The sequence below is a fragment of the Carassius gibelio genome, chromosome B2, assembly GCF_023724105.1.
Source record: "Carassius gibelio isolate Cgi1373 ecotype wild population from Czech Republic chromosome B2, carGib1.2-hapl.c, whole genome shotgun sequence".
Classification (NCBI taxonomy): Eukaryota; Metazoa; Chordata; class Actinopteri; order Cypriniformes; family Cyprinidae; genus Carassius; species Carassius gibelio.
Window position 1 is genome coordinate 15,967,160 of NC_068397.1, and position 23,982 is coordinate 15,991,141.

Genomic DNA, 23,982 nt, shown 5'->3' on the forward strand with positions numbered 1-23,982 from the left:
TTAACGATTTAAAAATTAATGAGGTTCAAGTTTCAATATATTTGCCAACAGTTTGATCATTAATGCAGAACTGATTTCACACATAAAACCATGATTACAGAATAAATTAAGAAACAAATGAGACATCATATTGATTTATTAGATTCTTCCTTGACAATCTCAATTTGTTTTTTTATTTCAAAAATAGTCACAGAATTTCTAGAGAGCTCAGCCTTAAATAAGAAACTTAAGATTCATTGATGCCCAAACGCATGTGTAATTTAAGGACAGAAAATTAATTCTGGGTCAGTGTGGTATAAATATTTATGCAATTCCGTCCCATTTTGCAAAAATCTCTAAACATGAACCATCTTTAGAACAAAGCTTTCACAAATGAAAAATCATCAGTGGCCTTACAACAGACAAAAAATTTGCTTATTTGGACCACACAAGACCACAAAAAAAAGCATGCTTCAAATTTCTAATGAAAAAGTTTAATAAGGCAAGAGTAGGAATAGTTCCTGGTTAAAATTGACAATAATATTGAAAAAGATTATTTTCATACATCTTTAAAAAAAAAAAACCTGTACAACAGAACCAGAACTTTGAAAAAAGAAAAAAAGATGATGGATTGGATACACACAAAGAAAACTGCTTGCCTGCACGAATGAAGCTCCAAATAAAAGTCTGAAAAGGAGAAAAACGTTCTCTGAAAAATTTGAACAAGAGCAATATAAAAAGGCATGTTCCTTCACAAAGTATAACAATCCAGGACTGTGGTGGAATCAGACAGTCAGGAACCATTCATCATCGGTATCTCAGATGTGACACTGTCCAATGGCTGCCAGTGGCAATCCATGAGCGAATCGTAGAGCTCCTCACTGCGCTCCATGAATTGCTTATTTAATGCCTCCACATCCACCGGTGGGTTTGGGTCTGAGGGAGAACAAAGGTAGTGTGTAATCTTTAACAATGTGTGATCTTGATGTAATCAACAATTTGGCCAATTAAAAAAATTAAAACTGAAACGTTACAAAATATTACCTTCAACAGGGTCCTCCTCAACATCCTCTGTGCCATCATGTGACTGCTGAAGCAATACAACAACAAAAAAGTGATCAATTGCAGAACAGAAATGGATTATTTTTTTTTTTATCTTCTTCAACAATCACTATTAAAAATACCTCTGTGGATCCCTGCATGTCAAGGGGCACGGGGGGCATCCCCATGGGTGGGGGTGGTGCCATCATCCCGTGTGGAACTGGAGGGGGGGTAGCATATGGGTTGTAGCCGTAGTTATAACCGCTGTACTGATCATAACCCCACTGTGGATAGTAATTGTTGTAAGGCTGTTGATAGTACTGCTGTTGATAGTTGCTGTTGTAGCTGTTATTCTGGTTGTGGTAACTGCTTGTTTTATTGCTAAAATGAAAAAGAAAGAATGTGATGAGATTTCATGTGGATTTATGAAGTTAAAATTTAAATATCAGAATTAAGTTTGACTGACCACATAAAACTAAACTTAAACAGAAATTTTCAATGAAATGTACCCTTTGTTGACAGCAATGCTTATCCTGATGGGTTTTCCTCCCAGACCTGATGCGTTCTGAAACTCCTCGAGGGCTTTCTTCTGTTCATTCTCGTCGCTAAACTTCACGAAGCCATAACCCCTGTACACGTGAAAAAACTAGATCATCAAAACCTGCTCCCTCATGCTTCATGCGCCTAATCATGCTGTATATCGATATTTCAATATGTATTCAGAAAGTAAGAATTAATTTGATGGTAGAACTGAAACTTCTCTTTTACTTTTAACATGAAGTAGCATCACTTCAATTGTGAGTTGCTCTTGCTTACCCTATATGGGGAAAACAATAGTTTTAGCAGATTTGTAACAAAGGCAAATCACATCCATGTATTGTCTGTCCCTTTTTAGGAGAGGGAGGGTAAAGAGTATCGACTGACAATAAGCTTTGAACAAAATATTAAATAAAAGGAAAGGAGACCTCGTCTAGTTCAACTACCTCAACTTTGTTCATCATCAGTAGGTCGAACTGTCAGAGACAGCCAAGTAAGGTTATGCAGTACAGAGTTGGCGGCTGAAACATTTCATACCTGGAGTTCCCAAGGGGATCGGTGACAACTTTGGCTCCTTTGCATGAAGGGAATTTTTTCAGAAAGAACTGTTGAAGCTGGTAGTCATCCACATCTGATGTGAGATCTCCGACAAAGACTGAAAATTCTGGGCTGAGGAAGAAAGTGAACATGATGTCATGTAAAGTCAAAGAAACTTCCGCAGTTTGTAAAGTGACATATTTAATTACAAAAATGCAGTTACTTTTTTTTTTGTTCCCCAACAAGAGATTAACAACTAAACTTTTTTTTTTTCTCTGTACATGGTGTGCTTACCCAGGCTCTGGCCTTTTCCCATATGTTGCAAAGTTTAGCTTGAATTTCCTGGGCTGAAATGCAGACAAAATACAACCATTGAGCAATTAAACGACACTTTGCCTGTAGTATGGAGACAATTCGCTGACAAATAGAGTTATATTGTTTGAGTAAGGAAGCTATTATTTCCACATACCTCCACCAATCAGTACTGGCTTTATCCCATTCGTCAGCTAGTTCCTAACAGAGTTTATTCACCAGCTTCAAACAAAGTCATTTTAAAAACAGCCTCAACCACCTTCCTTAGGGAAGAAATTGAGCTCTGTAACTCGCCCATCACTAGCAATATATGGAGTAATAATTAAAATGTCTCGTAAAAGGTGGGGGCCATGCTGGTTATGCTTTCCTATGAAAATCTATATACACACATGAATGTATTGAAATCAAATATAGATGCCAAAACTACACAATCTAATGGGTGAAAGTTTGGTATCTTACCGGATTCGATCCTGGAACCAGCTTCCCATTAAGCCTCTGCACACAACGGTCAACACTGGCCTCATCTGCTAGCTCTACAAAACAGTATCCAGCCAAGCCTCTGAGAAATCACAGAAGAGAAAAGTCAATGATTTCTGTAAACAAACATACACAAGACTAAATCCGGCTCATCTCAAAGGCAAATAAGCAGAGTAATATAATAACATACATATTTTCAGTGAGTCTGTTTATTATATTAACACAAAGAAATAGGCTGTAGAACTAAAAAGTTGCCAAGATTCTAGATTGGCATGTTGTAACCATTAATATAAATATATTATTCTTTGTTTCTTTGACAATGAAATTAAAACCAATGGTGAAATATAAAATTATTGATTTAAAAGGTGTTGATTATATATAGAAACAAAATACTTTGTTTAGTTTCTGACATTGTTTGCTTGTTGCGATTCTGATTCGTGGAGATTACTTTACAGAATTATGGGTAATGTCGTTTTCAAATGGAATTCTGCTGTTAAACAATTATTTAAAAATAATAATTAAATGATGGGGGCTGATGGCTTCTACAAAAGCATGTACAAAAGCAATAACAAGCTCATGGCAGGTATGTCTATAAAGTATTAAAAGTTATCATTAAGAACATATTTCCTGCTTGATGGACTTTTTACTTCAGGAACCCAAATGTTGCTCATTATGTATCTTACCCGGTAAGTCGATGTGTAATTATTTTGACACCGTGGGCAGTCTCTCCCATATTGCTGAAAGCTTGCTTAATGAAGTTTTCATCCATGTATGGGTCTAACTGTAAAACAAATAAGACGATTAATGACCTGTAATCATATTTTAAACACACATATATACCATGTTTTTACATAACGTAGAGAAGTTCTGCGTCACGTGTCAGTTTAGAGCGCGGGCGTCAGAGACGTAGACAAGATGAAGTCAAACTTAACGTACAGTTTTGTGAATTAAACCTTGTTGTATAATTACTGAGTCAACTCGAAATCATAATCCGGACATGTACTTTGGTTCATTATTTACATTAACTTACGAGTCAACGACATGAAAACGCTTATGCAAATATGAGAGGTCTGCTGAGAAAATACAAACAACGGATTCGTTACCGCCATAGATATTTACAAATGTGCTAAAACATTAATTCGGTGTACATTCAGCATTTCTTCTTCAGTTTAGTGAGCGTTTGGGTGGCCTGTTGGCCATGCTTGCGTAACATCGTGCTAAACCTAAGTGCTGCTGCTTGTTAATTTACAAACTCGAAGAAAAGTAAACAAAAGCATAATACTTACATCACCCATCCATAAACTTGTCATCCTGTTAAACATTTTGCCGGCTGAAACTCTTGCACCGCAGAGGTTTGCAAAAATTAAGCGACAGTTAGCTGCAGTATTCGTGTAGCGCTTCGTGAAGCTAAGCTAGCGAAACGTTACGTTTACGGAATACACACACACTTCCGCTTCCGGCAGCGCAGAGATCAGATCCAGTGAACTCGAGAGTTCCATCCTGTCTGTTAGGTCTACTCAGGGTTCAGCGCACCGCATTTCTGTTAAGAGTCCATGCGTGGGTATATTGTTTTGTTTTTGTAATACATATAAGTAATTAACATTCCTCGCTACGCATGTGTTATTCTGGGTTGGACTTGAAGGGGGCAGTAGTGAGTTTTGAAAACTCGGGCCAGCCGTCCAGCAAAGGAAGAGACTCAAGACATGTGATGACTTTGGTATGATATTGATGTAAGGAAGGTGTAGCCGAGATGAACACATTACGAACAACATTTTTGCGCTTTACGGGGATTCCGAGTTTGTGTTGGTATGTAAAAAAAAAACATAAATTATTTTTAAAAATCTTGAGGTAAATTAATTTGCTTGACGTCCTTTTAATTGTGGATTTAACCACCAGCGTTAGCGATAACCTCACGTTTGACATAAACCCAACGAAATATTGGGATTAATCTAATCGGAATATATTCCAAAAACCACAGCAAAGCAAAGTTTACACAAAAATACAGTAAAAAATATTTCAAGAGTGTAATGATGATATAGTTACAAGATACATGTATGTAGTAATGAAATGTTTTTAAGTTTACATTAGTCATGCAAACCAGACCAATATACAAATTCATCTGTATATTTATCACTCTGCAACTAAATTTTGAGGAAAACTTTCTGTCAGGGCTCATGTACAGTGCATGCATGTGTAAATATTTTACACTTTATTCTAATTCACTTTCAGGAGTAATGGTCCTCACTCTACCATGTTCAGCTGCAGTCAGCTACGGTCTGTCAGTTCCTTGGTTCTGTCAAGGACAGGAGCAGAGCGGAAACCTGTCCTACAAGCAACCATGAACACCAAAGCAGAGGGAGCTTGTGTTTTCCAGCAGCCATCCTGGCACTATCAACAAGTCCGCACAGTCAAACGTGGGACAGAATATCAGCCGAAGAACATCAAACGAAAGAGGACCCATGGGTGGATCAAAAGAATAAGCAGTCCTGGTGGGATCGAAGTCATCCTACGCCGAATGCTCAAAGGGCGGAAGTCCCTCACACATTGAGACTCTGACCGGACAGTTGCTTTGATAGACCTTTGAAGTGAATCTCAGTTGAATGTCAGCTGTGCAGTAGAGCTTTTGAGTTTCTATTGAAAATAGTTGTCAAATTAAAGCACTTCATGCACAATAACTCCAATAGACTTCATTGGATGTTTTTTATTTTTATTCAGTTTGATGGATCTCATCCTCCTTTATACTTCCAGTTGAGCATATTCTTGTCAAAGTTTTGCTGTATGTAGTGTTACACTCAGATCAGAGCATTTACGGTTAGATTTTTGAAAAACATGAGCATACATACACAGGTGCATCTCAATAAATTAGAATGTTGTGGAAAAGTTTATTTCAGTAATTCAACTCAATTTGTTTAATCTGCACACAGATTGTCTTTGGTTCTTTTAATTGTAATGATTTTGTCTCACATTTACTGAAAAAAATGACTTTTCCAAGACTCTAATTTATTGAGATGCTCCTGTAAGTAATCAGAATGGGAAAAAGGGGTATAGGTGAGAAGATAAAAAAAAAAAAAAAAAAAAAAACATACAGATATACAGAAACTTAATTTGTCATGATCAGATTTTGTTCCCATTATTCGTACTAGTTAAAAAATCTGTATTATAATAATCATAAAAAAATTGTCATGGTCTATTGTATCACATTTTATTGAAAGTATTATAGTTCATTTTAATAAATAATTGTATATGCATTTAATTTGTATTATGATAATAGTATAAAAGTAAAAAAAAAAGGCTTTGAAGTAACGATGTACAATGTGTCTGATATTCAATTTTTTTTCATTTATTTTCGCAGTAATTTCATTTTATTGCATTGTGGATTCACACTCATAAGATCAAAATTAGCAAGGACAATGCATTATTTTTAGATTGTCATATTTACTGTATCATAAGAAAAATAATAATAATGCATAGAAAAATAGAAAAATCTATACATTTTACAGTGCTCATTCAAACGTCTTTTCTTGCTAGCCCATGCCTAAACTGATTTTATCATGCAGGTGACTTAGCATGCCGCCTTCGGTGAGTAAATTATATATGGAGGTCTCAGATTAATATATTGTATTAAAATGATTTCTGACATGCAGTTCCAACTCACTACATGGTTGCTTTATCACATTTAAGCAAATGTTAAGCATTACAATCAGTGCTATATATTAACTGAGTAGAATCAACATTTAATTCACTGTTTTTTTGAAGGATTAGTACCAAAGTCTGAGCCATCACCCTTTTCAACCTCAGATGGAAGCTCTTCTGATGAAGGGTTTTGGTCATTATTTGTTTGATGTGCATTAGTGGCCCTTGAGGCATCTTCTGGTTTCCCTTGTTCAGCACCAGTACATGGATTTTCCTTCCCGAAGTTGAAGAGTTTGCCTGGATTGAAGGACTTGCTGGGAGACTGTGATTTCTCGTGGCTCCCATGTGAAGCTGCTTGTGTGACTGCAGCAGTGGCTTCCTTTTTTAACTCTTGGGATTTGAGGAACTTTAGAAAACCGGGAAGTTTGGCCTCGCCGCTTGTGGGAGAAGTGGTAGAGGTGAATTTACCCTGGAGTGGGATTATGTGTTTAAGTTTCATTACATTATTGTTGCCTAAAAGGGAGCTGGGTCTTTTGAGTTTATCTCCCGAGCTGAACTTGGCCCCTGGGCTTTTTTCACGGGGATGTTCTTCACCTCCATGCAGATCGGACTTGTCTTGATCTTGTCGTGCCAATTCCTCGGCCATTTTTTGATGCTCCTCTTCTTCTTCAGACTTCCTCCTTTGCTGCTGCTGGTGCTGCTGTGCAAGGCGTTCATGTTTCTGATGCAGAAACAGACAATGATACATATTTAACTCAACTAACCAATATTTTTTTCCTTAATGTGATGATATACACATTAAAATTACATTTAGAAATATCAATATCTATACATTACAATGAACAATGTTAGCCTACACTCATGTGCTGTGCTACCTTTAGAGCTTCTCTCCGCTGGTATTCAAGTTTGGCCATCTCATCTGCCACCCAGTTTGGAATATCAGGAATTGCAACGTGAATTATATATTTGAGCAGAATGGCGAAGTGCTGAAAACCATATGAGAAGGTATGCATTCAATTTACTACATTTGAAACATCATTTAGCCAAGATTTAGGTTTGTTTTACACAATGTATATACAAAAGAAATGTATAGCTGTATTCAGCCAGAACTTATCAAAAACATTTACAGTGTAATAAAAGATTATATTTCAAATCCTGTTCTTTTGAACTTTCCATTCCTGAGAAACATACTGTATATCATGGTTTTCACAAAAAAATTAAGCCGCACACCTTTTTTTAACATTATTATCAATAAAAATAAATGTTTCTCTAGCACCAAATCAACAGAGTAGAATGATATTTGAAGGATCATGTAACACTAAAGACTGGAGTAATGATGCTGCAAATTCAGCTTTGCCAACAAAGGAAAAAAATATTTCTTAAAATATATTGAAATAGACAAGTTATTTTAAAATAATAATGTCCCACCATGTATCTTTTTTTTTATCAAATAAACGCAGCCTTGTTGAGCATATTCCTCTTTCAAAATACTCCTTACAAAAAAAAAAAAAAAAAAATCTTACCGACCACAAACCGCTCTTCATTCTTACCTCTAGCACTACAACAGAGATGATGGCCGTCTCGGGGCTCAACCAGGGGAAGAGTCGTTGCAGCTGTCCACACTGGCCAATAAGGTAACAGTTCACAATTATTGCGATCAGACCCATTGCCTCCATTGCGATCTGTTTCAATTTTAAGAACAAACAAAGCAATTGAACACAAACTAAAAATACAATCTGCTATGAATAATTTATTAAGCAACTCTGAATGGATCTCCTCACCTGCCATTGTCCAATGTTTTCAACCCTTTGCCCAAAGGGTCTCTGGAGGCCTGTGCAAAGTTTTAAGGCATCGCTTCGGATTTCTACAATGTTGTTTATGAGGGCACACATTGCTGCAAGAGGAAATGCAGAAGAGAAGAGCACAACGTAGCCAAACTGTATGAACATCTCCTGGTAATCCTGAAGAGTATCCTGCAAGTTGAAATAAAAGAAAATGAACTCGTTTTTGAAATAGCATTTCTAAACTTGTATGATTAATAACGGCATCAGCTGGTCAGGCCGATGATAAAGACAGAGGAGCACAGACCTCATAAGTTAGCATGCAACTTTCAATCTCTGGTTGGGTCAAAACAGTGGATTCGTTCTCCTCTGGAGGGTCCATCCAGGACATTTTCTTTTCCGTACTGTTGTTTTCCCCAGAAGATTGGATCTTTCTTCTCTGAGTTCCTTTAGGTTTACTCACAGAATCATCAGTGTCTCTATCATCATCGTCGTCGTCATCATCACGTATATCAAATATTAAGGATGGATCCATTCCTTTCTCCACAAGGGTAGGACTGCCATCGTCCTGTAAGTTGGCCTGTGTCGGTGCTTCCACAACCTTGTCTTTGTATTCCACCTTTTCGGTGAAGCTGACCTTCCTTTGCTTTAGTCCAGCATCATCATCCCCTTCCTCTGTTTTGGGAACTCTGTAGCTGGCGATTAAACTCCTCCTTTCTCTCTTTTCTGATTGCTCTGGAGGTGAGACACTTTTATTCACATCCAGACTGGCTTGGCAAGTCAGTCGTATTCTTTCCACTATTAAATGACTATAGTTCAGGAACATGGATTGAATTAAGTCCCACAATGTCCTCAGAGCACCTAATTTATGGTGCTCATAGAGATACGGCTGTAACACTTCTTTGATATTTTGTAGAAACTGGCGGAAGATCAACAACGTGGCCAGCATCTGTAAATTAAAAGAAAGCATTTTTTTGTCTGGGCTGAATGATTGATTCATGACACTTTGTTGTTTTAACAGTATTCTGTCATCTGTGTATTACCTCTTTTAACCGCTCCATGTCTTTGAGATAAAATCCAATGTAGAAAAGGCTGAGGTAGGAATTTACGAACTGAAACTTTAAAATGAAGAACACAATATTTAACCATTACAGATATACACAATATTTAATCAATGGCACTGTTTTTACAGTATGTCGATACATTAATAAACTGAACATCTCCTGGTATATATATAAATAGGTTAAATAAACCATTAAACTTACAAAAACAGTCTTGAGGATGAGATTATTGTCATAAGTGCTTTGAAGTCTGTAATTTTCTGTCAAAATTAAAAAAAAATGAACAAACAGGTGTCACTGAAGAAAAAAACAATAATGAACAAACTAGCTATGAAATAACCAAAAATTCAAGTTTGCTGCTAATATAATAACAGAATGTATGTCCCAATCTGGCTAAATTCAGATACACATACTGTGTACTGAAAATACAAATACACATTTTAAATGTTGTAAATGTTATTAGCAGATTTAAGTCTTACCCATATCATTGAGCCAGAGAGCAATTTTCTTGTACACTTCATCACATACAGTAACGGTTACAGCTAGAAGAATTTTTGGGAAAAATCTACATATGCTTGGCAACTCCTTTGTTTCAATGACAAATTCCTGTAAGAGACACAAGTCATGAATCCTGAATACCCTTTAACAAGATTTAGTTACAAGATTTGTAATAAACGTCACAGAGTATCCTTACTTGAAACTCCAGGCAGATAAACATGGCCAAACAGACAAAGCAGAGACAAAGGATGCAGATGGGAAAGCTGACCAACCAGCGGAACATTCTCCTCTTCCAGGGTGGGTAGAAAAACTCTTCACAGCCAGTCACCGGACTGCGACGCTTAATTCCCTGATATGAAAGTACATTTTTTTTTGTTAAAGTAGAAACTAGTCAGTAATATACATAGTACTGTCCTGAATAAGCTATTCCACATAAAAGATGTTTACATATACTCCACAGGACAAAATAATGAATAACTGAATTTAGAAAAATTCCCACGTTCAAAAGTTTACATACCCTTGAATCATAATACTAATGTATGTGTAATTTACTGGATGACCTACGACTGTTTATATTTGTGATAGTTGTTCATGAGTCCCTTGTTTGTCCTGAGAAACTGCTTTCAACAGTCTGCTGTTCTTCAGAAAAATCCATGAGCTCCTGAACACTGATGACGTTGTTCATCGTTCATGAACAACGATTACAAAATATAAACAGTCGTTTTCCAATCCAGGAAATGACACACAGTATTAAGATTCAAGGGTATGTAAACTTTTGGTCACTTTTATATATTAATTTATTATTCTGTCTTGTGGAGTATATGCAAATATCTGTTATGTGAAATAGCTTATTCAGGACAGTAATAAATAAAAATTACATGCATAATCCCTCTTAATTTGTTTTAATTATTAACATTTTTCACATTCTGCAAGGGGTATGTAAACTTATGAATACAACTGTGTGTGTGTGTGTGTGTATATAAACTTTTATTCTGTATGAAAACAGTAAACTGATCTATGATTTCGATTTCAAATAAATGCTGTTAAAACATTTAAACTTGCTATTTTTCAAAGCTTAAAGTCTTGACCCTAAATCAGCATATTATAATGAATTGTATACAAATAGAGGTGGTCATTAGTGACCTTCACCTGCTGTTATCAAACATTTTGTGTCTAATAATTTAAAGTTCTATAAAATGATGTCAGCACACCCGAAACTGTGGACGGGGTTCCTCTAGTGACTCTGCTGGGGTGTCCAGCGTTCCCCACTTATATGCCAGTTCTGCTTCCCGCCGCTTCCATCTCTCCAGGAAGAGCGTTGCCCACACCACATTGAAAATGGCAAACACCACACAGCAGATATCCTGACTTGTCTGCATATCAGAAAAGGTTGGTGATATTACCATGCCTTTTTAACCAAATAAAAAAAAAAAAACTCTTTCCATACTTCCATTCTAAAGCTATAGAATTGTGATATCAAGGAAAACAACCTGCCTGATCAGACTCAGCAAAGATCCAGAGCAGAAAGCCAATCACTGCTGGATACAGCATAGAGTTGGTGTAAAAGCCCAACCAAGCAAAGTACATGCCAATCTTCACACCAAAATAATCACACACGTCATCTGTCAGGAATGGGATAACAAAACATTAAGGCTTAATCTGCTTTTTTGCAATATAACAATATGAATGAAATCTGCCACGCATAACTATAAGGGAAAAATAGGTCTACCTATTTTGTTACCCCAAGATAAAAGGCCCTGTTGATTTTATTTTTTACTAAAATATTGTTAGATTGGCGCAAAGGTGAAATGCAACACACAATACAGCGAAATATGCCTCAACATAACATCATAAATCCAAAATTAATCATGTTTTCTTATAAGAGGGGCTCCTCTTTAGAGATCTCATTTCACATAACAAAACATGTAGTGACTCAAAGATTGCATTAAGAATTCAAACTGTAGCACTTCATATTTGCTCAGAGCAAATCAGTCTGTACTGGAGAAAGCAGGTAGGTACACATAAGTTTGTTTGCTAAAGGAAGAGCCTTGGCCTGAAATCTCTTTATACAAGCATTGAAAAGCACCAACTATTTCAAAATAACTAAAAGCTAGTTGACTCCTGTGTATGTTGGGAAAACACAGGAGTTCTTACCTAGAGGTTGCCTCTCGCAGACTGCCTGAACCCAGGACGTCATCAGCTGATTCAGGATTCTCTGCTCATGAAGAGGAAACATTTGAAGAATCACACCCCTGGCTATAAGCTCTGGTACTGCCAAGGACACACAAAATGTTTATCAGATTTAGGAAAAAAAAAACATGAATTCTTAAGCTTGATAAACATTTTAGAAGAAAAGAAATGGTACTGATTGGTTGGCCCTCCAGGAAGTGAATGTTATGAAGGGCCTCGCCATATTTCGCCCGCAGATTATCCATCCAATATTTGATAATACTCTGACGCTCCTAAAAAGAAATAACAGGGAAAAACTGATGCGATCGCATGAGAAAATGTGATTTGTAAGGAAACATGAGGTTTAAAGTGCCCCTATTATGCCTTTTTGAATATTACCTTTCATGCAGTGTGTCATGTAGCTGTATTTGAACATAAACTATCTGCAAAGTTGAGAAGCCGACAATGCATGATAGATAAAGTTATTGTCTGTCAAAAAAAAAAAATTACGGTTCTCAATTACCTAAACGAGTCATCGGGTATTTGAATTTATTCTGTTACAGCTCTACATCACGAAGTAACACATTTGTGGTTAATATCATGTCGAGAAGTTGCTGTATCATAGACTGGGAGAGTAAATGTGTTTTATCACATCTTATAATTACCACAAACTTGTTAACACTTGACACTTACCACTGAGAAACGTCCTGCTCCAGACGTGCTTGTGAATCAGCCTCTTGTCAATCAACCACTTCAACCTCCAGCTCGATTTGTTAAGCTACAATCCATACCATCTTTTCTATGTATTGACAAGTCTCCAGGGCTGTCATTCTGTCATGGCAATAAGCGTTTCATTTCTGACACCCGTTGAACTTGGATGCATGTAAACTAGTTTTAGGATACTGGCATAATAGGGGCACTTAAAAAATAAAAATAAAATAATGAAGGTCCTCCCCTTAAACCTTTAAATTCAAGGGGTCATATGATGCTTTTTTAAAGATCATTATTTTGTGTATTTGGTGTAACAGAATATGTTGACATGCTTTAATGTAAAAAAAACTGATTATTTTTCAAATACTGTACATTATTGTAGGTCCTCTATTCTCCACCTCTCTCAAATGTTCGACAAATCCATGCATTGTAATTGTTCAAACACAGCAAGAACTCATCGGAAATGTTAGATCCCTTTCCATAATCGCGAGATTGATCTTTCAAAATAAATGAAAAGACAGTTAATAATGTCCTTAGTTTTACCATCAGTTCAAGCCCGAAAGGGGAACAGAGTGGCGTGACAGACACAGTGATGAAGCTTGAATGTGTTTGCAGTGCACAAGCCACGGATGGTTAAGACAGCTGACTCAACTGTGTGACCCTCTCTCTCACACACACACACAGAAGTGCCAGATTGTCATAGCAATGTCAGAATGACCTCCTCTACTAGGTTCGTCCATAAAATGTGTTCTGTTCTGTTGTAAATGATCTTAAAGATTCCTAAATGCATCTATCTGACATGGCTGCTTCAATTAACTGTGTTTACTGAATCCATGCTTTCTTTCTTTACATGAACATTTGGAAGGAATTACGAAAATAATTCCACATAGTGACGTAATTATGGGGGCGTGTTTAAATGAGCCGTTTTAGGGGGGCATGGCAGAGTCTTAACTTTGATATCTCTTTGGATTTGAGACTTTAGTCTTTGCAACTTTACAGATCTTCTTCCTGCACCAAGAGCACTCCAAAGAGAAAGGAAAGATTTTAATCGCATCATATGACCCCTTTAAATATCAGTGGGGTATAAACCGTTTGTATGAAAATCTATGATCGAAATTGTACAAATTCTTGCAAATTAGCCACCAGTTTGCCAAAACAAACTTATTACAGAATGCCAGGATTTCGTTGACATCTATTTTTTTCATATGAGAAGACAAGAAATGAGAGATTAATGGCAGACCTGTGATGTGAAGAAACACAGCTCACTCTCGATGTTTTCATAGATGTCATCCTCCTCACATGAAAACCTGCGAGTGCCGCCTCCGTAGCGTGGCTTCACTGCCTTTTGCATCCCCATCTGTTCAGCTCCACGCAACAAGCTTCAGACAAAAAACAACAATCATTCTAATGCTTTATTTATGTAGTAACCAGTGACCAGCTGTCAAACATTTCAGACAATTTATATGGAAAAATACAATAACTAAGATGAGATGGCTCAAGCAGGTTTTCTACAGTGTCTTACTTCTCAAAGGTTGAGGTAATGAAGAATGCATAGGTGTGCGTGTATTTATGCTGCCGGATCTGGATTCTGACTTGTGGAATTCCCAACCGGATTTGGTTGAGTAACCATAACAGTGTATGGTCATCTGTGGTGTCTGTGGAAAAGATGATAACATTCTGAAATATGTCCATCAGTAGATCAAAGAAATTCAGTATTTTGTAAATAAATGTAAAAAAGATATTATATGTCCAAAATGCACAATTGCATTCATACTGTAATGTAGTAAATGTTACATATAAAATATTTGTGACATGAAGCTACCAAAAAACATCTACATTAATCAATAACTGTATTAGTGCAAATGAGAAAAACTGAAAGACATAACCTACACACCTGGGAATGTCATAAGAACATCACAGTTTTCAGTGGGTGCCATTGTGATCATAGTTTTATGCTTCATGAGGTACTGTCTGCCATGAAAGAGACGACCTCTGAGCAATTTCTCTGTTTGCAAAGAGAGAGAGAATTTTTTTATATATATATATATATATATATATATATATATATATATATATATATATAATTATTTTTTTTCTTCATTTAAGTTACTATACAAAAAAAGGGGGTCAATCAGGCCCTTAATGATGCATATATAAATAGCATTATAAAGTACACAAACACTACACCTTATTTTTCACCTTTTTATTTCATGTGTCTGGTTTGCGGGGTCATCCACTTCCAGGTTTTTTTTAGCTTTAAAAACAGCTCTTTTTGCTGCTTGATACTGCAAAACTGGTGATTCTTACCACATTACATTAATGTATTAATTATAAACAAAGGTTTGTAGCACAAACAGTTTCACCATTTACTGCACTTTGTTATTTCCCTACAGTAGCTAATCATTCTTTTTTTTTTAATTAAATTTACAGAAAACAGCTTACTTCCATGTTGAAAAATAATATGCGTGTTTGTTTTCAAAAAAGTACCAAAAAATTGAATTAATTCCATCACTAAGGCCTTGAGTGACTTATTGTATGTACACTAAAACGTCTGCAAACACATCACAAACCACTCAGCTTTCCATTTAAGCTGTCATCCTATTAAGTTCCAGCCAAACAGACATTTCAAAAGACATTGTCCACATCCTCAGAAACCAAGCCTGTTTATACACTTACCCAAATCTCACCATTACACCCAGAAACATTAGTTGTCAACATTTAAAGTGGATCAAAACAGTTAATCAAAGTTGTCCTAAGACAAGAACGAATTTTGATTTTAGAACAACTTTGATGAATGGTTTTGATCCACTTTAAATGTTGACTACTGTATTTGATATACATTTCTTATTGTTATTTTTTTACTTTAATGGGATAAGAGGGCTATTGCTAATGTGACAAATTCAGTCAAGTTGCCGTTTCATTTACCATAACAAATACATTAAACACAGCTTTCTTCTTGTGGAAGCAGCGCTCATTCTAAGTGAAGAGTCCTTGTGTGAAAGATGTAATCAATTTTCTGACCACTGTGTCACAAACTTTGCTCTTTTTTTAGTGACGGTTACATGAAGCGTGAAGTTCACTTTGGCAGCCTGTACAAAATTAGTTTGTTTTTGAAGAATCGAAAAAAACATGCAAAAATGTGAGTCTGAGATATTACCTTATTGCTAGCGCTTTCTTATATTAAAACAGATTAGGACAGAAAGAAGAACTAGATAAAATAATATCACAAATGTTTAGTCAAATGTTTAAAATATCACACAATTACATTAAACTATGACGATATGAGTAGCTCTAGTGGTATTCAACATATATTATTATTAGTGACAGCATTCAAACATAATGACCATCAAGGGAGGATTTGTGACATAACAAGCAGGTTCACTGCACATATGGTGGAGAGTGATGCCTCAGGAAATATATGGGGTTATTGAAATACCATTGTTTGAAAGACAATGGTAATGATCTGAATGAGCACGATTAGAGATATTTTCATCAATAAGCAGGAAATGCTGTGTGTTTATGTGTCCACTACATTCAGGTGAAGAGCCTATACCTATACCATTGAATCCTTACACACAATGTCAACAAACGTTAACAAACAGGCCAATAAGGTTTACTAGACAAATATTAGACCTTCAGAGATCATCCTTTTGTATTATATTCTGCCCCTAACAGCAGTCAACCTTGTCATACACTAGAGAGAAAATAACACAGCGAGACATAAACGCATATTTGTGGTTTGAAGTCACCTACGACAGCTGGATAACAACATGCGACTGTCTGCATGACTGCTGTCTGAGCGTCACTCACCTAACACCGCCGAGGACATCGCGTGAGATCTTCGCTTTGCTCTGCTTTAAGAATACGTCAGCTGTGCCGTTACCGTCGTCGGTACTGGTGCTGAAACTGCACGGCCAGGTCCAGCAAGGCTTCCCCAGCGGCCAGAGCCTTTCCCAGATGCAAACAGGTGCAGAGCGTCCACTGACTGACCACTGAATAAATCCTCAATCACATGTTGACATCGATCATCCATGGCGCTGTCAGCACTCAGCTGATTTCCTCATCATTTTAGAAGAGCAGTGTTCAGCTTCCGTGCATTCGTACACTACGTTTGGTCACGTAGCTCTATCATTTCGCTGTATTTCTCTGTTTTGTTTGCCTGTGAGTTGTTGTCAGTAAGTTGGTGTATGCACCATCTGTCTCATCTTCACTGGAAAATTACGCAACGTGAGGTGCATTATTCATAGATGTACTGAAACGAACCAATGAGAGTGAATGCGCAAAGATCTCGCGTACAAAGAGGTGGACATTCAGTACAGGTGAGAGCAAAGACTGGATTTGGTAGCGATCTGGACATGTAATTCCTGAACATATCGTCTTGCTGAGGTGGTTTTGTACTTTGAGCTGTATTTCAGCCAATATCGATCACTTCTTTAAGGATAATTTCGTAAAGTGGGTTGTTTGTTGTCCTGGGGGCCCCTGCCCTGCACATTTTGCATGTCTCCCTAAAACACGTGATTGAGATCATCATCAGCTCGTTAGTTCAGTTATCTCAATCAGGTGTGTTAAGGAGACATGTAAAATGTGCAGAGAAGGGGCCCACAGGACTGGAATTGAGAACCACTGGTGTAAAAAATAACCAACAACATAAAGTTAACTCTATTAGCTAAACATCAGTAAAATCGATTAAAAGTATAATTTAATTGTTATTCTTCTTTCTCAGTGTAGATGTCTTTTTGACCCTGGACTGGGGGTAAAACTAGTACTGATTACCAGGTCCCCAAAGGAAGAGAGGGCCCTTGAAAAGTCTGGAATATATATTTTCAAGGGGAGGTGGGCCCATTAGGATTACCTAAGCATAGGGCCCGGGACCTTGTGCAGCGCCCCTGCTCTAATGTGTCTTTTTTTCTCATCGATAGCTACATGTTTTTACATTAGAATGGATATAGGCTAATATTTTATAAACATGTGTTCCCAGTTTATGCAGCAGCTAAGTTACCGTCATGAATCCATTTAATTAAATAGTGTTGCATAATTAAAAATAATATAAAAACTATAGAAAGAACATCAAGGACCTAATGTTACTTTATTTTGTTCTGTAAATCTACTTTTGTCAGTAGGGGGCGATCTTAAATCGTTAACCCTGCCACCAGGCTTGTGGTCACTAAACTGCTTATTGAAAATGTGGTGGAAAACTAAAATGCTGTAAAAATATCAGCATTAAATGTACTGTCAAACGGGCACCCTGATACCTCTGTAAAGATGCAGCCATTTAAAAACATTACCTTTTAAAGTTTAGCTTGAGATGAAAGATTTGTTAATCTTTTTTTCCCCTAATAAAATATTCTCTCTAAAAATGACCTTTTCAAAATAGAAGAGGCATTCATTTCATGGAATGACTTTCAAGCAGTCGCTGTCACTGTCACTAAGAACCTAAAGACTAAATTATAATTGGTTTACGGATGGCTGTTCAGCTTGACAAGCACGTAGGCCTGTAATTATAACACTGGCTGATAATCACATTGTCAGTCTACATCCGCAATCAGTGAAGGCAGGACCCTTGATAATATTTAAATAAGAACCACTTTCTGGTTAATAAGGTACAGGTCTTCATAAAGTCATTTGCACTCAAGTGTAAACTCATTGTACTGAAGATTAAATTTATAACTAGATGGCTATTGGTAATGACTATTAATTAATGCCCAACAATGTCATAAACACCTAATTCAGCAATCGTGGCATTATTTATAAATGTTGTTTTAATATCATAAAAAAAATTTTTTTTTACGTGCAGAAGTTGGATCAAAATATCATTACTAGAGAAACTTTGTTTTGGGATTAGACTGTCAAAAACTGTGTGCCAGAGTGTATAATTGGCTAATGTCTTAGATGAGATGAGTTTTAAAAAGTAGGCTTTTCTTGTAGGATTTGATTTGGGAATTCAGAGTTAGCCTTCCAGAATGCAGAAATGTACTTATGATAGCACCACCTGGTGTCTGATGTGTGTTGGAGCGCTTGAGTACAGGAGAGATTTGAAGCTAACACACCAATCTGAGATCTCTGTTACTCAAAGTCGCTCACACGCAGTCACGCAGACACATTTAGGACAGTTTTTTTTTTTTTTTTTTTTTTTGTAGAAATACAAAAGGGTTTCAGGGGGCAGCAGTCTAATAATTTTAAGATCACAGAAATTAAATTGTAAATATAAAATAAAAATAGAAACATACAAATATAATATTCAATATTATCCACTTCACTGATGCTGCATTTAGTTGGTAATCTTAGACAAACCAGTCCTTTTTTTATTTTCATTCATTTTGTATGTATTTATAATCTTTATGTCTATATCACATCATTTTCTCACAGCTGTACACATGTGCATATATACAGTACCTACATCTGACTAATGAATTAACTGGCAATACTGTACAGTGATAACAAAAAGTTCCCTGTAGTTTAAGGATATTTGAGTACATGTTTTCATTAAATAACACATTTTAAATAGCACTTGCTGTTTTCATCGTCTAGAAAAATTATATAATCTCAAGAAATGATATGAAGAGGTCGATGAGAGAAGGTTTTGGACTTTAATGACTTTACCAGAATAGTGGGCATAGAAGGGCCTAGCAAATTAGGAAATGCAATCAGTGCTTTGGGGGAACAAAGAATGTTAGCTTCTAGAGACAAAAGGTGACTAGTTCTGTGACCTAAGTGGGAAAGGACATAATAATAATAATAAGCACTTATGCGTATCCTGATGGAGGGTGGAGAAGGGATATTTACCTCAGTATGCAGAACACTGTGTTTATTTTTAAAAGACCCCAAAGAAAAATTTCTCATGAATTCATCATTAGAGATTACAAAAATGTAATCTATTTCAGAGCTATCACCAGGAGAAACCTCAGGATAACATCGTTTATGTAAAGTTCAGTGGTTAGTGCACTGGCACTAAGCACTCCACATCCATAAACAATAATTGCATTGTTTTCTGTATAGGCCTATGTCTCTGTGTCTTTATAAAGATAGTTCAAAGACGTTGGTGTCAATGTCTCAGACATCACAGCCACCGAAACCTGTCTACCCTCTTTGAGAACTAGAGATCTTACTGTCTTAAAGGGACACTCCACCCCAAAATGAAAATTTTGTCATTAATTACTTACCCTCATGTTGTTCCAAACCTGTAAAAGTCTGTTCATCTTCAGAACACAATTTTAAGATATTTTGGATGAAAACCGGAAAGCTGGAGACTGTTACAGAACAGCATACACAGCATACAGTGATATGGAGAGACACAGAGGAGACTGTTGACAAAGGAATTGTTGAATAAAGTTATTATTTTTGTTTTCTTCGCTTACAAAAAGTATTCTCGTCACTTCATAATGTTACGGTGGAAGCAGAGGCAGATGCACTATTCTGACGATGCTTTTCATACTTTTCTGGACCTTGACAGTGTAACTCACTTGGCAGTCTATGGGACAGTCTCAAGCCAAATATCTTAAATTGTGTCCGGAAGAAGAACAAAGCTTTTATAGGTTTGGAACAACATAAGTGATTAATGACCAAATGTTCATTTTTGGAGTGGAGTATTACTTTATATGAAAAAAATCATGTATGTCAAACAAAGGATATCCTTTAAGCTGGATAGCAGGCTCCTTCTGTGATGCCTCTATATATGAATTGGTGCCCTGTTTCTTTGCTTTTGTCTTATTCACCTTTTGGCATTCCTGGTTACATGATGCTTGTTGACATGGGAAATCATTTTGATTGTTTTACATTATGTTCACATAGGTTGCCAGGTCCTACTGAGAATTTAAGATGAATTTCTTCACAATACTCACAAGCTGGCTGCATATTTAATACTAATTATATTTCAGATCAATTCCATTATTTCACAACATATTTAGCGTCAGAATGCAGTAATTTGATTACTTTAATGCCTTTAACATTGTTTTATGCTGGTTGAGGCCTGACTCAGTATGGCACTTAAATTTTGCTTTGTTTTGAGAGTGGCTCTGTTTTAAATAGTGCTTCCCACTGACGCAAAACAATGACAATAGCCTGATGGTTAGCCAGAGCTATTTTAAGCTTATGTGAAGTGGACCTATTGAAAATTTCATTGATAGTTCTTCTTGTACATATGTTCATTTTACTGTATCGGTGTCATACACACTGTGGCCTAGAGTCATTGTATTTTTTGGTAAACACATTTGTTCAGTTAACTCCTGACTTATTTAGAAGCTGACAGAATGTGAAAACATGTTATAGCTTTTGTACTTCCGGTAGGTTCAGGGCTGAGCTGCAACTATAAGTAAGAAATATACATATTAAATTGTAATGCTACTAACTGCAATAGAATATTACCATTATATCCAAGCCCTATTTGCCTCTTTTTATATGTAGATAACTACCAGACCTCAATAGTGTGAATTTCCTTATCATTTATTTCACCATTTATTTAAAATAAAATAAATGTAATTAATTAATAAATTAAAATTAAAATTAAAATTAATAAAACAGATCATGCTTATTTTTTATTAACGTTTTTATTCCATGCAGCAAGAGAACCAATAAAAATAAGTTTACAAAAATAAAATTGTAATGATAGACATATACTATATATATATATTATAAGATATATACAAGCATAAATGAATTTAATGCACAAAAAACATCAACTTCATCCCACAAAATGTAATTAATATTCATGTTAATAATTAGTATTCACATCACAAATTTGCAGGGTCAGTACATATGGGATTTCTATTTTCAAACAGTTCTGACTGGGATTTTTGCCAGGACTATGTTCAGCCCGTCAAATTGGGAGTGAATATTGGGAGTGAATGGCGATCTAGCTCCTTCAAATGAAGACTGATCTGTGCTGTAAATCAAACATAAAAGGTTAGGCATTTTAAAAACAAATGTCTGATTAAATCTGATTAAAAAGTGCAATACCACTTCTGCTTGGTATACCTTGGCTTAGCTCTGTTGCACCCGTTGGTGTTTTTGTTCCTGCCAGATTTGCTCCAAATCCAGGTGTGTTAGACCCGAGTGAGCCAACACCTGCACCTCCTACCACTGGTTTTCCCATACCTACTCCACTTGATCCAGCACTGCCAAATCCTGCCCACCCTGGTCCTACTCCACCCAAACTACTTGTCCCCGTCTGGGCTACACCTGTTCTAGTTGATCCTGGCCCACCTGATCCTCCGCTGCTCAGTCCACCTGAAAGGGTCCCTGCCCCCCCTACAGCTGTATTTAATGATCCTGTCACACCTGTTCTTGTGCTTGATCCTGCACCATAAGGATTGAGAAATGCTGATCCAGTGGAGCCGGCCCCGGTCCATGGTATGTTTGGTTTGTTTAGGCCTGCTGAACTCATACCGGTCCCACCACTATTTGGTATGTTTGCCGGATTGAAGTGGTTTTGCATGAATGGGTTAGTTCGAATTGACGGCTGAAAAATAGAAAAAGTAATTAACGTTCATTACAAACACATTTAATTTACAATTGCAAAGATAAAATAAATACATATGTATAAAAGGAGCACATTAACCTCACCTTACAAATGGCAAGTGAAGCATTGAGATTCTCAACAGTGTTTGTGAGTGTTTTAATTTCTTTTTCTCTCAAAGAGATCAGCTCGCCTTTCAGTTTGTTATCATCTTTTAGTTTCCTGTTCTCCAGAAGAAGTTTTTCACTGTCTTGGTCATTCTTGAGCTGAAGTTGCTCAAGATTTTTACGACTCTCGCGAATCATGGCACTGCGATTCTGATTGCACCACATAGCGTCCTCTCTCAGGCGTTTGTTTTCTATAGTAAATTTGGCATTTTCCCCATTCATTTCTGTGAACTGGTTTCCCACTATGTCCAGATATGACTGGAGCTTGTTCTCGACTTCTCTTGAAAGACTGCTACAGTTTTCCCGAATGTTTTCAAGCTGATTTTTTTGCTTATCACACGTTAGCTGGAAAGAAATATGTTTTGAGAAGAGGTCATCGATTCTTTTGAGGAATTCTTTGGTGACGTCGGGGATTCCTCGTAAAGAAGTGACAAAATCCTCTTTGCACTTCTTTTGGTACAACGCGAGCTCATCTTCAACAGAAGACTTGTTTCGCCTTAGAATAATTGTTTCCAAGTGATACTCATCCTTGTCTTTGTTGGAGTTGTCCAGCTCTGTTCTCAAAATGTCCACCATCTGAGTAAAGTTCGCTTTAACCAGCTTTAGCATTTCCTCTGACTGCTGGAGCATACTTTGTAAACGTCTGTTATCTAAAAAAAAAAAAAAAAAAAACAATATAGTTGAAACTGTTGATCTGCTTGATTAAATTTATGCAAGAGTTACAGTCATTGTGTGAAACAAACAAAAAATCAACATTTTTGTACTCAAGTACCTTATAAAATGTAAGAAATATTCATATTAAGATTTTTTTTTTCTGAAAAACTATCTCACCACTTGAAACTGGACAGACAGTAGGAGGGCATGCGCGGGGAGTAGCCATTCTTTTTTCCACCTCGCACCGAGACTATAAAAATAAAGCACAAAATTAATAATAATTGAGGCTGAAGTCATGCATTTTAGTTCTCTAATTGTCTATCTGCAGCATTCATGATCATGGAAGTTTACATTAATGGTAATTATCATTCTGCCAGTTTTTTTCAAGAATGTTCCTATAATAAAAAAAAAGTTCTTACAACATTAAAAAAGCATTAAAAAAAAACATTTAAATGACTGTTTAATAGACTAATGGGAATGTAAAGAAAACATTCTTAGAACAATATACATCATTCAGTTAAATGCACCAAACAACATAGCATTCTCTTTTATATGAAAAATAATGTTATCTATCAAAAAATAATTGATTGAATATATAGGTTTTTTTCCCCAAAATCTCACAATTGATGCTTGCAAGCTTTTTATTGCCAAGGATGAGGTGTTCGCCAGTCTGCGTAATTCAGCCACAGCTTTGTCATTGTTCAGCTTTGCAGTGAGAGTGACGTTCAGAACTTTGGTGAGGTTCTTTTCCTTCCCACGGAGAATGAAATTTTCCATGGTGAGTTTGCTGATGCTTTGGTCCAACTCCTGTAGCCTCTTCTCCTCCAATGTGTGCTCGGGTTGTCCATACACCAGAAAGAGCACCAGACTTGCGATGATCAGAGACTGGATGAGTGAGGAGAAAAAGAAGACAATCTTCATGTAGTAACCACAGCTCTTGCCTTTCGACTTGTGCATCTTCTTGGCAGCCAAGC

The 23,982-nt window shown here is 36.5% G+C and overlaps 4 protein-coding genes across 6 annotated transcripts; 1 reads left to right on the forward strand and 3 right to left on the reverse strand.

The window, feature by feature from the left end:
• Window positions 1-118: 118 nt before the first annotated feature.
• On the reverse strand, window positions 119-4,353 carry LOC127950852 (tRNA selenocysteine 1-associated protein 1-like). 2 transcript variants are annotated; one of them, XM_052548200.1, is made up of 9 exons: window positions 4,170-4,353; window positions 3,567-3,664; window positions 2,866-2,965; window positions 2,389-2,441; window positions 2,095-2,226; window positions 1,530-1,649; window positions 1,164-1,401; window positions 1,024-1,066; window positions 119-915 (listed from the first exon to the last, which is right to left on the reverse strand). In XM_052548200.1, exons 1-9 carry the CDS (start codon window positions 4,203-4,205, stop codon window positions 773-775), a joined length of 963 nt encoding a protein of 320 aa, XP_052404160.1. In that variant the 5' UTR covers window positions 4,206-4,353; the 3' UTR covers window positions 119-772. The 2 variants fall into 2 exon arrangements, with proteins under 2 accessions (XP_052404160.1, XP_052404159.1); XM_052548199.1 differs by having other exon boundaries at window positions 1,024-1,069; window positions 4,170-4,346.
• Window positions 4,354-4,456: 103 nt separating this feature from the next.
• Window positions 4,457-5,564, forward strand: LOC127950854 (uncharacterized). Its single transcript, XM_052548203.1, has 2 exons — window positions 4,457-4,689; window positions 5,113-5,564. Exons 1-2 carry the CDS (start codon window positions 4,634-4,636, stop codon window positions 5,429-5,431), a joined length of 375 nt encoding a protein of 124 aa, XP_052404163.1. The 5' UTR covers window positions 4,457-4,633; the 3' UTR covers window positions 5,432-5,564.
• Window positions 5,565-6,202: 638 nt separating this feature from the next.
• On the reverse strand, window positions 6,203-17,075 carry LOC127950851 (anoctamin-8-like). Of its 2 annotated transcripts, XM_052548195.1 has the most exons (17): window positions 16,547-17,075; window positions 14,631-14,741; window positions 14,259-14,391; window positions 13,977-14,115; window positions 12,222-12,318; window positions 12,011-12,127; window positions 11,351-11,478; window positions 11,068-11,229; window positions 10,053-10,205; window positions 9,838-9,964; window positions 9,563-9,618; window positions 9,341-9,415; window positions 8,605-9,246; window positions 8,298-8,489; window positions 8,067-8,198; window positions 7,392-7,502; window positions 6,203-7,237 (listed from the first exon to the last, which is right to left on the reverse strand). In XM_052548195.1, exons 1-17 carry the CDS (start codon window positions 16,563-16,565, stop codon window positions 6,623-6,625), a joined length of 3,009 nt encoding a protein of 1,002 aa, XP_052404155.1. In that variant the 5' UTR covers window positions 16,566-17,075; the 3' UTR covers window positions 6,203-6,622. The 2 variants fall into 2 exon arrangements, with proteins under 2 accessions (XP_052404155.1, XP_052404158.1); XM_052548198.1 differs by lacking the exons at window positions 13,977-14,115; window positions 14,259-14,391; window positions 14,631-14,741; window positions 16,547-17,075 and adding exons at window positions 12,425-12,514; window positions 12,719-12,779.
• Window positions 17,076-21,260: 4,185 nt separating this feature from the next.
• On the reverse strand, window positions 21,261-23,976 carry LOC127951607 (keratin, type II cytoskeletal 1-like). Its single transcript, XM_052549588.1, has 5 exons — window positions 23,630-23,976; window positions 23,186-23,258; window positions 22,295-23,004; window positions 21,707-22,190; window positions 21,261-21,614 (listed from the first exon to the last, which is right to left on the reverse strand). Exons 1-5 carry the CDS (start codon window positions 23,963-23,965, stop codon window positions 21,541-21,543), a joined length of 1,677 nt encoding a protein of 558 aa, XP_052405548.1. The 5' UTR covers window positions 23,966-23,976; the 3' UTR covers window positions 21,261-21,540.
• Between the last annotated feature and the right edge of the window lie 6 nt (window positions 23,977-23,982).

Excerpts from the sequence above, each read along its gene's own strand:
- LOC127950852 (XM_052548199.1), bottom strand. The coding sequence starts at position 4,205 with ATGTTTAACAGGATGACAAGTTTATGGATGGGTGAT. Across the intron at positions 1,402-1,529 it reads AGCATTGCTGTCAACAAAGG|CAATAAAACAAGCAGTTACC; the intron begins GTACATTTCATT and ends TTTTCATTTTAG. Across the intron at positions 1,070-1,163 it reads ACATGCAGGGATCCACAGAG|CAGTCACATGATGGCACAGA; the intron begins GTATTTTTAATA and ends GTATTGCTTCAG.
- LOC127950854 (XM_052548203.1), top strand. The coding sequence starts at position 4,634 with ATGAACACATTACGAACAACATTTTTGCGCTTTACGGGGATTCCGAGT. Across the intron at positions 4,690-5,112 it reads GGGATTCCGAGTTTGTGTTG|GAGTAATGGTCCTCACTCTA; the intron begins GTATGTAAAAAA and ends ATTCACTTTCAG.
- LOC127950851 (XM_052548195.1), bottom strand. Across the intron at positions 8,199-8,297 it reads AAAACATTGGACAATGGCAG|ATCGCAATGGAGGCAATGGG; the intron begins GTGAGGAGATCC and ends AAATTGAAACAG. Across the intron at positions 7,503-8,066 it reads TCTCTGTTGTAGTGCTAGAG|CACTTCGCCATTCTGCTCAA; the intron begins GTAAGAATGAAG and ends TATGGTTTTCAG.
- LOC127951607 (XM_052549588.1), bottom strand. The coding sequence starts at position 23,965 with ATGCACAAGTCGAAAGGCAAGAGCTGTGGTTACTACATGAAGATTGTC. Across the intron at positions 23,259-23,629 it reads AAAGCTTGCAAGCATCAATT|TCTCGGTGCGAGGTGGAAAA; the intron begins GTGAGATTTTGG and ends TTATTTTTATAG. Across the intron at positions 22,191-22,294 it reads CTTCACTTGCCATTTGTAAG|CCGTCAATTCGAACTAACCC; the intron begins GTGAGGTTAATG and ends TCTATTTTTCAG.